Below are 17,302 nucleotides of genomic sequence, written 5' to 3' on the forward strand. Positions count from 1 at the left end.
ATGTGATTGTGACAAATAATGTGTTTACTGGATTGCTCGTAAATGTTAAAGGCAAACTTAGGTGCCCTACAACAATAATTGTCAGCAAATCTGTCCTCTTTTTTTTTTAAATTGTCAGATACGGTGGCAACCTTGAGCGATAAAACATATTGGTACGATGGTGCGAGTTAAAGGTAAATTTCATTAAAACACAAAGCGCAGACAAATATCAGAATGACATTCAATAACGTAAGCCGCCCTGTAACCATTAATGCGCCCTTACGGATGTGTTTCTTTCCGCTATAACTTCGGAAATAGATTCTGCCGCTTGAGTATCAATGTTTTCCCCGCGCATCGCGATCTTATCAGAAGCGACTTTCACTTTAGACAAGATGGATTTCAATGAAGCAGCTTTGGTGTATGTGGCCCAAGGATCATCATACAGAGGCTACCAAACGAAAAGCGCACATGGTAAAAATAGGTAAAAAATTTAGAGCAAATCTCTAAAATACTCTTCTTAGAAAAAATATGTAGTTTGGGGATACAGTAGTTGATGCGTTGTCTAAACATCATCAAAAATTTAAAACGCACCATGCTTTTAATGATATCTTCGACTTTTGGTTTGCCAAGATTGATTTCTTCTGGCAACCTGGCCGATACAGAGGATAGTATGTGGGGATCTTTAGATTCACGAACCCAACTGTAAACTTTTAGAAGTACCAGTTTGTCCGAACATATGTTTTGTGAAGAAGCAAAATTAATGAGCATCATTTTTTTGTCGTGCCAATCTTTACGAGAGCAGTTGGGAAACATGGTTTCGAGGTCTTCAAATGCCTGTAGGTTGCAAATTCCAAACGCGAGGTTCGTTATTTCATCCCACGTCTGTTCTTCTTCTTTAAGTACCAGATGCTCTTTCTCAAACTCTGAAACAGACATCACCATCATCAGATGCATTGCACCAAAGAATTGCTGCAGAATGAAAGGTGAAATCGCATAGCGTGTATGCCCCTCTCGTATCTTGAGCTTCACGTTTCCCTTTGCGGTTAAGGAAGTGCCCACGAAAACCTCGGCTGCGGAGTCCTTGACTTTTGCCTTTCTCAGGTCATCGGCAGTGAAAACATGCTTGTCATTGCAGAAACCATCCCAGATCATTTTTGTTAGATTCTCCAACGTAAAAGTAGGACTTCTGTGGTGCTCCGTACCTAAATATTGTGAACATGTGTAGGCGAGAACTTGGGCAAGTGATATCAAGTGAATGTTGCCAGCATTACTGTTAAGGTAGTTTGCTGCCAGAACAAAGTTTGCAGGGCGTCCGCAGTACGCGAGCAGATTGGTGTTTTGCGACAGCTTTTCGAGTACTGCGTCGTAATTTGTACCACATATTTGCTTCCCAAGATTGTTTCTTGTTTCTGACGTCATTTTTTTTATCTTAGCAACATATTTTGGTCTGTTTAAGGGATCTAATTTATAAAATTTGGCTGGCCTTGAGATGACAATCTTTCGGGCGCGTGGAAGCAACAATCCTCCTGCTAATAGTTTGATGAAAACTTCTGCTCTGTGTTCAGATTTGCAGCCAACTCCTAATTTTTTTGGTGACGAAAAGTCCATGTCGGCTTCATCCACGCCTTCTAAAATTATTAGTACCTTTGAATCTTTCCTGATCTCATCAAAGATGGCATTTGCCTCTGCAAGTGGATAACTTAATTCTGGCAACAAGGCGTTTATTAAGAAGCGAAGTAAAGTTGTTTTCTCCTGGAAGTCGATGGACCTGACAACAATGTAGAAAAAAAAGGAAACTTCTCCAAAGAGCTGGCCTTCTAATGCTTGCAGGGCCCACTTTTTTGCTAATGTTGTTTTTCCAGATCCACTTTCCCCAATTACTCCCACCACATTACCATATTGTTCTACATGGCGACGTTTTGCATTATTTTGTTCGGGTTTATAAATTTCATCCGCTTCTTGTTTGGCTGTTTCAATTGAATAAATAAAAAGCTGTGATGAAGTGACATCTTTTGGGACGACAGGAAGCGGAATCCCTTTGCTTGTGGTTGATTTTAGGCAGGTTACCATTGGGAGATCAAGTGGAGTTATGCCACGTTTAGTAATCCCAACCAGGGAACATGGGTCATTGGCGATCTCTTCTACTTTTTGGCTCAGAGACTTTTGAAGATTTGTACCTGCGAAAAAAACGGATTTGGACCTGCAAAGCTTGGCAGAAAAATGAATTCAAAATCTCTCTTACAAATGCAATGAATGTGATAAGTCAAAGGATTGGTGCTTGCTTGGCTCTGTAATAAATGCCATTCGTCCATGACAGACTCATTTTGGGTTTGTTGTTGATGAATTGTTTGATAAACTGGCCCTGTGTAAATTGATCCCTCGGAACGAATGTTCATATCCCCAAACCATGGCAATCCCTCGTCACTGGACACATTCTAAAATAGTTAAGCAAATGTTACTCTAAAGCAAATGAGTCATAATGAACAGCGAGCAAATGTTAAGCACTGCTCAACTATAACACTTTTGGTTTCCAAGCATTTTTTCAAACAAAATGTGCAATGGTTAGTCTCGGGTGGTTTTGTGTCTAATTTGCAACCCAACGAATAGCAGCTGACTCCAAACTAGTGTAGCGAAAACGACACACGACACACGACACTAATTCTTTTCTTTATACTTTCTTTGTTCACCTGTGTTGTTTATTTAAATTACCCTTTGTTACTTATATGCGCACATCACATCGCACTATGCTTTTGTTTTCCATCTTTTCTCGCACGTTATTTTCTCATTATAGTCGTTTTTCTATGTTTGCCGCGTCGTCCCGTAACGCCCCATTGATTTTCATGTACGTTGATTGGTTGATTGGCCGGTGTAAGGCGGTAGTTTTCGGTACGACCAGCATTCTTGAGATGGGCGTCGTGCTGTACGGGTTGTGAGTGTCGCGAAACGAGTATCGATGGTATTGGTTTTTACTGAGCATATGCACGTTTTACCGTCGCTTTAGCTGTTTATTAAAGAGAAGCCCATTTAGCGAACCAGCGTAAGAGACTTAGGCTTTAGTAGTGAGCCGTTACTGCAGGGTCCGCGTCGAAGTAGGAAATAATTCCGTGACAACTTGGCGAGCACACCAGGACCCTGTCACCGCTAACAAGACTCCGATGCTATGTCGTTTTATAACTGTCTTTTAAAAATGAGTTTTAACTTTTTAATGCAACCACCGCCCCTGCAGCCTGGCGACGACCTTGTGGATTATTTAATACTTTCGAATCCTACTGTATTGAAGCTACGGACCAGGTGAAACGACATTTGTTCCTGGCATCCGTCAATGATGACATGAAATGGGCTATAGAGGACGGCGAGGGTAACCTCTACACAGTCGAATACGAGGAACTGAGGAAACGTGCCCTGCGACATGAGACCAGTGCCGGCCGCCCTGTGAGGCAACGCGAAGCACTTACCTGGGGCAAAGGGACGTTCATTTGTTTATGCCCTCAAGACGCTCGGAAACATGGCCTACAGCAGTAATTCAGAGTCTGCACTGAAAAACGAAGTACTGTATATAACGCTACTACGAAGGCTACAAGACCGACGTTTGGCCGATACCATTCCAGCGTTAATCAAGTATACGAGCGGAGTTTTGTGGCGGCCGCTCAAGTCGTCATGGACTCGCATATCCCGGCCGCCTTGGAGGTCACCGCCGTGCAATCAAAAGAACCTGGACTGGGAGCGGTGTTGAATAAACTGGAAAAAATGAGACGCAAAGCAAACAACATTCCGAAGAACTGACAGCCACACTCCCGGCGATGCAGGCCGAAATCAAGGAACTGAAACGGGCGAATCAGTCTCTGCGCAGCTCACCAAACCACCCATTCGACCCTAGGAGCCGCAACTGCAACGGCTGTGGTGGTGTAGGACATTTACGACGTGACTGTCCTCTGGGTAAATATGCCAATAATCAACGCCCGGACGGGCAAAAGCAAGCGTGTTGCTTTGTTTCCAGGGACGCCAGGTCGGGACAGTTGGCAAAACAACGACGAGAGAATGCACCCCATGTAATCCAGCAGCAACCGTACCTGTTGTTCCGCGCTCTCCTCCACGTTTTGTGAACTTAACAATTGGCGAGGACTCGCCCTCCTAGACACTGACTCAGCCGTCAGTTTAGTAGACGCCAGAAAGTGGCAAGATTTGCATCTGAGCGAAAAAGAAGTTGCCGAAGTGGACGCTCGGCTAGAAGGTGTCGATGGAGTACAACTCCGAGTGGATTGTCGTGTAAAGGTCTATATTAAGATTCGAGGTTTATCAAAACAAATAACTGTGTATGTTGTACGAAACCTCAATCACGACTTTATCCTAGGCCTTAATTTCTTGCGAGCCCATAAATATGGAATTTGCTACAAGTCCAACACCTTAACGATCGGAAAAAGCGGAGTACCAATCACCAGCAGGCCGCCCTCAATCACTGGCCCAGTGGACGTTTGCCTTGTAGATGATTTGAAAGTCCCACCTTTCACAGGGGTATGCGCTAAAGCACGAACGTACAGTACACCATATACGGGGGGAAAGTGTCGCATGCCTGTTCTAACAGAGAGAATCGCCAGTGTGGTAGAAAAATACGGGTTGGTTACTGCTACGTCCGGATTGTGATACAGTTCCCATTCAAATCGCCAATGTTAATGACAAACAAATAGAATTGCCAGAAGGGTTGCGAATTGCTCGTATTTGTCCCGTATCTGCATTCGGCGATGCAACTTGACCGAACCCGGCACATGTGTGGTTATTGACAATCGTAGCACTGCCTGCAGACACGCTTCTTGTTTTAGCCAGTTGGAGCAGGACGTATGTTCGGTAAACACAATAAGCACTTCCGAAGATGTCTGCGACATCCTTCAACAGGTTAGTCTTGGTGACGAACTGTCGGTGCCCCAGCAAGATGCGCTACTTCAACTGCTGGCAAAACACAGGGCAGCATTTTCCACGTCGGGAAGCGACTTGGGTCGAACTAAAAGCGTTCGTCATGTGATTGAAACAGGAAATCATCCCCCAACAAGACAACCCCCGCGTCGAATGCCCCATCACCACAAAGAGAAGGTGGAAGAGATCATTCGAGAGATGGCTGATCAAGGTTTCGTTCGTCCATCCAAATCACCTTGGAGCAGCCCCATCGTACTGGTCAGAAGGCAGTCCGGTGAGATTCGGTTTTGTGTGGACTATCGCAAACTAAATGAAATAACTAAAAAGAATAGTTACCCCATTCCTCGCATTGACGATAGTTTGGTCCAAATGTCACAGTCAGTGTATTTTTCAACGTTGGATTTAAAATCGGGGGGTATTGGCAAGTAGATATGGATCCCTCTAGTCGGGAGAAAACAGATTTCACAAATCACATGGGATTGTACGAATTTAATGTCATGCGAATAGGATTGTGTAATGCCGCGGCTACCTTCCAACAATTGAAGCGTCTGGTTCTGAAAGGCATAGAATGGCGCGGTGCTTGGCCTATTTGGACTATATTATCGTGTATGCGGATATGCGGAGCACCTATTTTGCAGTATCCAGATTTCGCAGTGTGTAGTCGACAGAGACGCGTCCGACAACGCGGTCGGCTGTGTTTTATCACAGAACGTGGGCGGTAAGGAGAGCGTAATTGCCTATGGGAGTAAATCTCTAAGCCGTGCCGAATGAAACCATTCCACGAAACGAAAAGAGTTGCTTGCTGTGATATTTGCGACCAAACTGTATCGTTGTTGTCTTTTAGGTCGGAAGTTTTTACTTCGCACAGATCATTCTTCCCTTCGTTGGTTATGGCAGTCAAAGGAACTTTACGGACAATGTGCACGTTGGGTGGAACATCTTTCGACGTTTGATTTCGACATTTAACACAGACCGGGAGAAAAACATCGAAACGCTGAAGCGCTGTTACGTGTACAGGACAGTGGCGAAGACCCAAACTTCCCATACAAGTTGACGACAAAAGCGGTCGAGGTGCAGGTAGTGGACTTTAAAGCGGCCTATGGCTACAGCCTGAAGGACATCGCGACAGAGCAACAAAGGACGATGACCTCCCCATTGTGTTGGATTGGTTGAAAAAAGGTATGCGCCCTAAATTCAAAACCATACGGCGTTGCTCCCCTTCAATTCGTCATTGGCGGTCGCTGTTCCCTCGACTAAGGCAGAAGGGAAATGTTTTGTGCGTGGAAACTGATTCGGAGGTAGAAATCGTACTTAAATTAGTCCTCCCTCGAAGTTTAAGACAAGGGGTTATGGTTGCAATACACAAGGACGCGCTTGGCGGTCGGCACCTAGGCATCGCGAAGACTCTCTCGAAAGTTACCGAAAGGTACTACTGGTACAGGCGGCGGGAAGAAGTAGAGCAGTTTTGTCGGGGTTGTATCGAGTACTAATACAATAAAAAAAAACACACGAAGGCCACAGACACCAATGGTCCGCTCGACGGTAAATAGCCCGATGCAGCGTGTTGAGGTTGATGTGATTGGGCCTCTACCACTAACGCGATCTGGATATCAGTTTATTTTGGTCGCATGCGATATATTTACCAAGTACGTTCGCGCTTGGCCGATGCGCCACCAAACGGCAAACGAAACAGCGAGTTTGCTGTGTCGGAACTGGTTCACCGTTCATGGGGTCCCTGAAACAATACATACCGACAGGGGTACGAATTTCGAAAGTAATTTGTTTGCCGACTTATTAAGATTAACAGGATCAAACAAAACCCGAACCACTGCTTATGGACCTTCGAGCAACGGTGGTCTGGAACGCAATAATAAAACAATTATAACAATGCTGCGCAATTACATACAACGAGACGAACACAAATGGGACGAAGCACTACCCGCGGTGGTCGCGGCTTACAATGCAAGCGCCCACGAAAGTACGGGTTCGCACCGCACACGCTTTTAACAGGGAGACCACTACGACTGCCCGTAGACTTGGTTGGGGGAGGAATCGGAAAACAGCGGAACGAGATGTCATACGATGCAGAAATCGATCATTTGCGCGATTGTTTAGAACTAACGGAGGATGTCGTCCGAGAAAGTTTTCGACTCCAGCGCCAGCGGATCAATACGACCGGCGACAACACGGGACCACATTCAGTCGGCGATTACGTTTTAATCACGAACCCAGCAGTCCCGCTGGAAAAATGCAAAAAGCTACAGCCACCTTTCAAAAGACCATACCGCACTGTCCAAGTGGTTGTCCCCGTCAACTATATCATCGAGGACGCGGCTGGAAAAAAGCAAACGGTTCACTTTAACCGGATGAAGCCCACAACCGATAACTTCCCAGAAGAGGACGAGTGTGAGCGATCGGACCAGGAAGAGAAAGTCGAAGGGGTCTGCTTACCCGCATGTGGCGTTCCGAAAAGGAAAAACATGCAAACCGAGCCAGCGGCTCGTCCATTGGACGCCCCGTCGAACACTGACGGACCTTGCCGTCCGGTGCGGGAACGTAAGCAAACCAAGTTTTACCCCGGAAATATAGTCCCAGCGGATTGGGACTGTCTTTGGGTTGGGGGGAATGTAGCGAAAACGACACACGACACACGACACTAATTCTTTTCTTTATACTTTCTTTGTTCACCTGTGTTGTTTATTTAAATTACCCTTTGTTACTTATATGCGCACATCACATCGCACTATGCTTTTGTTTTCCATCTTTTCTCACACGTTATTTTCACATTGTAGTCGTTTTTCTATGTTTGCCACGTCGTCCGGTAACGCCCCATTGATTTCCGTGTACGTTGATTGGTTGATTGGCCGGTGTAAGGCGGTAGTTTTCGGTACGACCAGCATTCTTGAGATGGGCGTCGTGCTGTACGGGTTGTGAGTGTCGCGAAACGAGTATCGATGGTATTGGTTTTTACTGAGCATATGCACGTTTTACCGTCGCTTTAGCTGTTTATTAAAGAGAAGCCCATTTAGCGAACCAGCGTGAGAGACTTTGGCTTTAGTGGTGAGCCGTTACTGCAGGGCCCGGACCTAAGTAGGAAATAATTCCGTGACACTAGTATAAAGTTAAAAATTCTGTGCCTGCTGGTGTAAAAGCTAGTACAGCGCAACAGTCACCAAGCTGCACTAGTGAGAACTCATAAATCAAAACAGTGTGCACGGTCGGAAGCTAAGTATTATGACTCATGCGTTATTACTTTAAGCTTACTATGTTATGAACGTGAGGTTGTGCACGATGTCCTGTAGGACTTCCTGCTTCTGGACTTGAAAGTGATGCATCATCGTTTGTATTGGGTGGGGATGGTGAATTACTTCGATCCTCTTGGTTGTGGCTCTCATCGCTATCTGACTCAAAAACTAGACTCTCATCGCTATCTGACTCAAAATCTGTTAAAACCACCACCTCATCTTCATTTTCAGTGAGTGTTCCAGTATCATCCATTGTAATTAACCAAAGGCAAAACCGTTCTAATATACTCTTAGTTATAACCAGCGTCTAAACACCGGCTAACATTAAGAATAATTTGAGTGTGATAGAAATACAGTACAAGTGATATTCAAATAAAAACAAAAAAACATCACTATGCAGAGAAACTTTGAAATATATCAGCAACTGCTATGTCTGTTTGCTTCGTAAGCTTTAAAAAGTCCAAAGATCCCTCACTCTAGTCTGGCACCAATGCAAACATTATTTTCCTTTGTATGCAGCAAGGTGTTAAGACAACTAATACAGTTTGTACAATCCCATAGTTTATAATGCATAATGGTTTTCACGCATTGAAGCACAGTCATAATTTATCTACGCAATCTGACGGAAGTTAAAACTAAAAAAGACGGATGAAGCTGTAAATGTGTACACCGACGTCACTCGCTCGCACGTAGACCCAACTCAACTTCAATGACTAGGAAGTAATTTATTGAGTTCACGTTTCTCGGCAACCAATCAAAAATGGGTAAACATTACGATCAAACAGAGGGGCTTACATTTTTATGTCACTTTTAAGTGGTTTCTTCCCTCGCGTGCACATAAATAGACCAGTTAAGTTGCTTAAAGTTCTAAAACAATGCGCATGCTTCCATTGTTTTCGACCAGCATGGTGAATGAAATGCTGATAACAAAAACACAAATGATTCTGGTGAGAGGTTTAAACAGATAAGCTTGTAATTTTGTCGCCGTTGTGTGACAGGGTATGTTAGGATGAGTTCTAAAAGGTTTAAATGCGAAATGAAAACGGCACTTTCACGGCAGTAAGACCATTTACATGCACAACTAAAGAAAATAATTTCGCTTCGCTCTAGCGCTCCTCCCGTTTTTGTGCAAGAGGAGGGCCGGAGCGCTCCTCCCGTTTTTGTGCAAGAGGAGGGCCGGAGCGCTCCTCCCGTTTTTGTGCAAGAGGAGGGCCGGAGCGCTCCTCCCGTTTTTGTGCAAGAGGAGGGCCGGAGCGCTCAATCCGTTTAAAGGTCTACTTGAATTTACTTCGCTTGCAAAAGACTTCTAAAACAGGCGAACAACATGGTTTCAGTGTGTGGCTTTGTTAAGTTCACACTGTACCAGATACATGGTACACGCACAAGTTGTTTTGATGTTCACAATCCACTTTGTATACGATTTGATGAAATCCAGCACATGCAAACTTTGAGGTTTAAATGCTTGTTTTCTCTCGATTTCATCGATAATGACGACGTGATGTAAAAAAACGGCTAGGTTATTGGAGGTAACTGCTGGCTTATTTTTAATATGCTTGATGCCCCGTTTCTGTACCCATGTATCGTAGTGGTCTTATGTAAAAAGATTGCTGATTGGTTGATGGCTGCTACCACACAATGTATTGAACATTAATTTTCTGGAACAAGTGAAGTGACTAGGTCATTGATCTTGCCAGCTATGGAGCCAGGCGAAAACTTCAACATTGTGGTGACTCTACAGTCCCCGGGCACCAAACTAGGAATAAAACATCGGAAACGAACCTGGGAGGAACACAGTATGGCCAAGAATTCCAAAACCAATAATGCAGTGTTACTCCCAGGCATGTTGTAATTTTTGGAGAATTTGTTCTCCAGGCATAATTTAAACAATGATTTTTATTTACCGAAGTTTGGCCTGCTATCCAACGAGACTTCATCAGAACATCAAAACAAAACCATTATTGCGTCTAGGCTCTGCGTGTCACGGAAGTCAGTCGTCATAAGCTGTATTAAATTTCTTCTTGGTTGTTTTCAGACAATGCAGTAATAAATGTTTAATGCAAAAGCATGATTGGCAGGATCTCTACCACCGTATCCGATCACGCAGTAATATTTCATGCAATGGCATGCACCCCACTGCGCAGGTCCTTGCTTAGCGATCACAGCTAACGTATCGCGTTTATGAGGTTTACAGGCTTGACAGCCCAGGCAATGCAGCCAAGCTGGATCAGCCACTTTTTTTAACAAGCGCACAACTTGTCGGGCAACCTTCACATATACGTAGAGGATCTCTACCACTATAATCAGACAACCTAGTGATGTTACATAGGTGATTTCTTGTTTCTTTATTTTATTTCAACAGAATGTAGAATACAATGGACGCATTCCAATGTATGGGATAAAAAGCATGTTTACGTTTCTCAGGGAAGTGGGCATTTCTTTAATATTTTGTTTGAATTTATGGATAAGTGATACCGCTGCAGCATGAAATTCGGAGTGTTGCTATATTTTGGCCAGTTGGAATTTTAATATGATAAATACTGGTAAAAAATTTTTAATGCAAGTAAAGTGCATGTTTACATTTTTTTTCCAAATAAACCAGGAAATAAATTCACGGATGGTCGATTATGGCAAAGTGTACGTGAACTTAATGTCAGTGTCCCCAAGTACATCTTTAACTTTTTGATCAATCCTCTCTGACTGGGCAACAGTCAAATAGTTTTTCCAATCTCCAACCTCACCTGATGTAATAAGATAAAATAAGCTTTAGTTTTATTTTTAAGTGCTAAGTGAGTTCAAGCGAGCTGCTGTCGGCGGGAACATAATGTGGAAAACAGCTCTAAAGGAAAAACGTTAGTATTTGCCAACTCCAAGTGCAATAGAATTAATAGTTTTTATTCAAGCTTTGATGAATTTCTGGTTTATTGTATTTGTGCTGTATGAAATGGGAATCAAATTTAAACAAACATTTTTTCACACAGTAACTCACTACTGTTTTTTTGTGTAACTTTCAGTAACTATTTTCAACGCAATTTGTTGAATTTTTTTGAGTAAAACGATTGGGCATCAGGGCGTTGATTTTATTTACTATCCTACAAAGAGACGTAGCACGCAGGTGTGAAAGCATTTTCCCTAAATTTATGTAGGACTAGGATGAAGAAATACATCACGTTTGAGTACAAGAAACCTGTGATCAAAACCAGCATCATTTCCCATGTGTTAGTTACCAGGCTACCGGAATTATGTTACTCGACGCGCACGATATTCGCAATAAAAAATCGACGACCTGCTAGACACAACACCAAAATGGTAAATTTAAAGGAGCATTATATCCCGTAAGTATGAAACTATGGCTTAATATATTTTATCTAATGTTTTAATTTTTACCTTTTCTGTACATCCGCGATGCATCTTTAGATTCTCGAATCTCCTCAACAGCTTTTTTCATGGCTGTGAACGACGTATTTTGAACAATTTCCTCAATTGTCTCATCACTGCATTCTACACCAATGAACTGGGCAATCCGCTTAATTTGTTTGGCAGGATCCTGTGTTGAAGAAGAACATTTCAATCAGATCATCAGTCAACTACAATGAATATTATTGGTAATATGCTGGATAGTATTTATTTTTGGATATTATATGTTCACCAAATGTCTGGCAGCTCTTTCAACAGGACAGATTTAATTTTTTCTTAATGCACTCTAATGCGAAAGCACAAAAAGCAACAGCTTTACTTCAAACTTCTCACTCGTTTTAACTCTTCATACATCAAAAGCATAACATTGGCATCATTTTTGTGTTGGTACCAACTCTTGACATGTTCGAGATATCCTTCCCCAGGTCTACCAAGTACTCCCTGCTTTCCTGCATAAAAGTATGCATAACTGTTACGTGATATGATGAAATGGATGACTTGCAGTTTTGCGCTGCCCAGGTAAACACTTCGGTTCATGGAAATGTCCGAGATAAGTAAGATTGACAGAGAGAATTGTTTGTGATTGGAGTATAATTCATTCGTGGCTCACGCGATGGCATTCTTTGAAATTTACTGATTCTGCATTTGGATCGACTGTGTGTGGGATCATCTTCTGTATTCTGCTCGATATTTCATTCGTATCTTTGGTGTCTACTGAATAAACAAACTAACCCAAGTGTGGTTTGTTTACTGAAGCGGAGTTTAGAAAACACAGTCGCAGCAGAACACGCAAACAATTAATTTTCCTGCACAACACAGCAACACAAAATTCCTGTAACTTGTCAGACATACCGGCAATATGAAAGTCATAGAATTCTCTGTCATCGTTTGGAAACAAATTGTATTCATTTGCTTTCATATAGTTGCGCCATGAAACAAGTTGGTCTTTGGGGTTACGGATGGTCCAAACTATCTGCAAATTTCAAATTAGCATCTGTCATGTTTATTGCTAATTTCTTTTGAGACTTGCAATTGTCATTAAGTTGCACCAAGAGTTGAACTGTTGTTGCAATATTTCACCAATATTTATCTGCACCGTTTTGACCAAAAAATGTATAACCTTTTTAAACTTCTTCAAGTTAACCAGGTAGCTTGGTAGATGGGTCCCAAAACACCTCCTGTCAAGTTGCACTGCTTCACTGACCTCGTATTTGCAAACTGTAAAGTAGGATATTTGTTGCACTAAGGGAAAAGGAGATTAGAGAGTTAAAGACAGTTCACATTGTTTTATCCGGCATCACTTGTGTGGTTTGCAGACTGAGGTACCAAATTAGGTACGTAACACCGGCTACTCATTAGAACACATTGTGACTAGCAACTGCTTGGAAACCAGCAGTGTTGTCACGGAAATCATGTACAAGCAAACTGAGGCAAGCTGTATGATCATTATGGGCTCATTTTGCTTATACCTAGAAGATGCTTAAGTAACGTACAGACCTGGCCCGTATTCAAGGTAGTTATAAAGTGCGTTAAATCCATATGACTTCGTCACTAGTTCTGCATCTTGGTGATAAAGAAGATTACGTACAATTGTCATTGTCCAAGTGGTACCTACAATAAATAGTATTTGGTATTTCTGTGCGTATACGTCAGCTTTGGTGTCCATGAAATGAGGTTTGTATGATCATAAGTTACCTCAGCCAAACGAATGCTGTCGTTTTTTCTTGCCAGCAACCTTAAATATTTGTCATAAAGTAGAGTTTTCATATCTAATGTGCGACAGTTCTGCACCGATTTATGTCAGTTACGTTGACCAACATTTATGTCCAAAACACAATATTATGTGGCATAAATTCCGGATGCATCCGAAGCACATTGCCGTTTTTCGTAAAGGCACAGATCTAGACAACTTTTGTGACACAGGCGACACAGCGCCATGCAAATATTTAGTGAATTAGATGGAAATCAGCAATCACTGACATACGATATCTTGGACATTAGGGCACGCTTTTACATTTCTTTAACACGCAAGTTAGACTCTTCAAACCCCTGACATGTCAGTAAAAATCCTGACGCAGAGCAATCCTATATCACAAACGAAAATGAGCAAATGCTGTTTTGTGGTTTTACTGTTTACATCCTTGTTGACACATACTTGTGGTACAAGAGAATTGCTCACTAACCTGTTTTACCATACGATGCCACCAGAACATCGCCATCTCGCGGCGTAAAATTTTCGTACGACCATTTCGCCGTTTCGGCGTTAAGGCCCGGATGCAGGACGTAACCTTTCCATGCGGTTGGTTTTTGGGGTGGTTGTATCAAGGGCAGAAGTTCTTCGTGACATTTGTCAACAAGATGTTTGCTACCTTCTGGTAACAGAGGTAGAACTTCTTCCGCAAATGACTTCTTCATGGTCAGCATCACTTTCTTGTCCTTGTTGTTGTCATATTTGTTCTCCATCGCGTTGATCAGCTAAGAGTTTGATTCAGACAACTTATGAACGTGAAATGGTTGCACTGGTCAGAAACTGGCAAATACCCTGATAACAAAACAGAGGGCTCAATTGTGCTGTCTCAATATAGCGCAATTTTGTTGCAAATACATTCTTTTAGTAACCCCTCTGATGATAAGCATGTTTAAAATGTATTTATTGACACAATGCTGATCAGCAGATTCCTAGCTCTAGCTTTCTTATTCAAAGTAATGGACTTTTATTTTGCACCACCTCTACATTTTTTAGTGTACTTTGCGTGAACTTTTCAGTGTCCCTTAAATTTTCTAACCGCCTATTAATGCTCGCTTTTTACTTTTCACTTCAACTACTTTCTTCGACGACTTCAATAATAGTCGAATGCTTCACCATTTGTGAAAATGAATTGTTTCGGACACAGCTATCTCACTCACCTCAACTATGCCTCGCCCACATTCTGCAGCAATAAGTTAAACTGACGTCACTGAGCACACAGGTCATTTACACGCCGTGCAACATACGACAATCCTCGCCCGGTATGGCTTGGTGTCGTTTATCACACAAGCGTGCTTTTGTCTGACGCATGTCAAAATCCTCTTCTAGCTCGAAAAATCGCCATAAATGTCGACCTTAGGTTCAATTAAAGCGTTATTTTGTGGCCTACGATTAGTATTTAACCTCAGGCAGATCAAGTTACGCACGTACAGCGAACATAAGTGTTGTTGGTGCCATTCACGTGTTTATTGTTGTATGACCATGAACTGTGCTCGGCAATAACGGTCAATACAAATCCCCTCATGGTATTTGCACACCAGCCCACATTAACTTGTACCTGTACAAAGTAACTGTTGACTTACATTCTATATTCCACGTTTTCTCTGTAATACTTCGTTGTAAATATATCGCTGCTGAAACGTCATTTAAGACAATTTGTAAACACTTCTGAATCAAAGTATTACCAATCACAAGATGTTTGCCAACCTTAACTGTCGTTCTGGAAAGCTAAGCAAGGTTTGGATAACTTGCTCAAAACAGAGAGTCGCCCTGTCTACACTCAGTCTATTTCTACTGGAGAGGAGACTCATATGCTGGTGGCCTGTAGGGCTTTGCACACCGGACGCGGTTGAATTTTTGGGGCTGGCGATGCGTAGCGGTCGCGACAGTTCGCGGATTTTTCGCGCGCTGTTTGAAGCGACTGAGGGGATTCACATCTGCAGTGCGGTTGGCGTCAACGCGGCAAATCATTTCGATAGCCAATACACCTTGGGCGACAAAAAAAATTGTTGTTAACATTGGAAAAAAATAATCATGTGCAGAACGTTTACTTAGAACATATGTATTATTCAGTTCGCTTATACTGTTGGAACAGAAATTTACTATGTTAGTGGCACTGATGTACAAGATTCACATTAACAAACGTTTTAAAAATAGCCAAAAAATTAATTTACATTACGTACACGTTAATGCGGGCTGGTGTAAAATCTCACGACGGGATTTTTATTGACCGTTATTGCAGAGCACAGTTCATAGTCATACAACGATATACACATGAATGGCGCCAACAACACTTATGTCGGCTGCACACGGACGATTCTGAACCTTATTCAATAGACAACTCAAATACTAGACTGATTAAGCGAACAACTGCATTGCTAGTTCTCATCTCGTCAGATAAAGGGAACGCATGTAACTGACACTGAACAAATAGGGCTTTAATATCTATCTAGGTTCTGACAAAATTTCAGAATAAACAATCTTTTATTAGCAAAACAGCAAAATTCAAGAGTTGAGTTATCATTTAGTGATAGTTAGATTGGTATGGTCTGAATAAATGTTGGACAATGCATTACATTGCTTTTTAAACAAACCTGCAACTTTCTTTCGTACAATATAAACTTCTTCAAGTTAAAAATGCCCCTAGGTCAAGTCATGATGTCCCAGCGCACTATTACTGCGACCAGACAAGGCGGAGACACGTTAAAATCGGAGTCGCATGTGTAAGGCTTGAACCTCACCAGCAAACCGTTGTATCCGAATAAACAGTTTATTATCAGGCTGTGGGAATAAATCCCGAGCCGGCGAATAGCTTGTAGAGTCTCAGTAATAATAGCAGTGTAACAGTAATACGATAGAATTATGATAGAATAGAAGCGAAGCGAATAGAATAAAACGCAACAGAACAGAATGAATTTACAGGAACACACTGGGCTTTTTAAACCTTTCCCTACTGAGAGCTGATTGGTCAATAATGTCACGTGATATCATGAGGCGCTTGAAGTAATATAATACACGAACATAGGTGTGGTGTTATGTGGTAAACAGGATGTTGAATATGATAAGCAATGTGGAGCCAATAATATGAATTGTGTATAAGCTGCAGACAGATGGCCGCTGTTTCGACCTAAAAGGTCTCATCAGGATGTTGAATGAATCACTTTACTCGAGAACATTTGATGGATAAATCATTTGGGTCACATTATGGGATTATGCAATACTTGTGCAATGCTGCACGCAAAACATTAGGCAATACAGGCACTGGTTTCTGTGACGTATGTTACACAAGTGGGTTAATTATTTTAGAGCGATGGTCGCGAAAGTTTTAAATGGTCGATAAGAGTAACGTGAATGCGTGCGTCCAAGCGTTAAATTTCTTTGCCAAAACAAAGTGACTTGTTATATTGTAATGCTGTGAATAATTATGTTTTACACGCTTACTGTAAATCACTGGAAATGTCCCAAGTAAGTGTGTATCTTGCTCATTCAATTTACTTGTGACAATAATATCTATAATCATAAATAAATAATTCATGTATGATATTTATATATTTGTTTGGCATACCGGGTAATGACCTGCTTTCAATTTGGAAGAGGTTAAAGACATGCAGTTTTTCAATCTTTACATTTTGCTCTTCAGTCTGATGAAGATGATCCAACCGACCTTCCAGTGAAAGAAACTCGTTTAAATTTGACCGACACACATTTGTGATCATGTTTCTTCATTTTGTTTTCTGCTGGATGTTTTATTGTTTATTTGTACCGACTTGCATTTTTTTCGTCAATAAAATATGGCGTGTGCTTTATTTGTATTCTCAATCAGAACAATCAAACTCGATCACGTGACAATGCAACAGTTTACATAACTTGTTACCCAGCACAATTATTTGTTTATTTGATTTCGAAAATTCTTGATATTTATTATCAATTTATTCGAATAGATGTAGAATACAATGAATGCATTCAAATACACGAGATAAAGCACATGTTCACATTTGTGGCTCCTAAG

General features: G+C 41.9%; 2 protein-coding genes across 2 annotated transcripts; both read right to left on the bottom strand.

Moving 5' to 3' along the window:
* Window positions 1-174: 174 nt before the first annotated feature.
* On the bottom strand, window positions 175-8,406 carry LOC145911031 (uncharacterized). The gene is made up of 4 exons (XM_082998268.1): window positions 8,152-8,406; window positions 2,222-2,414; window positions 571-2,156; window positions 175-427 (listed from the first exon to the last, which is right to left on the bottom strand). The coding sequence occupies exons 1-4, from the start codon at window positions 8,383-8,385 to the stop codon at window positions 248-250; spliced, it is 2,193 nt and encodes a 730-aa protein (XP_082854394.1). The 5' UTR covers window positions 8,386-8,406; the 3' UTR covers window positions 175-247.
* A 2,348-nt stretch (window positions 8,407-10,754) lies between these two features.
* Window positions 10,755-14,009, bottom strand: LOC145890859 (amine sulfotransferase-like). Its single transcript, XM_082981892.1, has 7 exons — window positions 13,730-14,009; window positions 13,044-13,157; window positions 12,667-12,764; window positions 12,399-12,519; window positions 11,880-11,995; window positions 11,517-11,676; window positions 10,755-10,870 (listed from the first exon to the last, which is right to left on the bottom strand). Exons 1-7 carry the CDS (start codon window positions 14,007-14,009, stop codon window positions 10,755-10,757), a joined length of 1,005 nt encoding a protein of 334 aa, XP_082838018.1.
* Window positions 14,010-17,302: the final 3,293 nt, after the last annotated feature.

Source organism: Ascidia mentula, chromosome 1 (genome assembly GCF_947561715.1).
Source record: "Ascidia mentula chromosome 1, kaAscMent1.1, whole genome shotgun sequence".
Classification (NCBI taxonomy): Eukaryota; Metazoa; Chordata; class Ascidiacea; order Phlebobranchia; family Ascidiidae; genus Ascidia; species Ascidia mentula.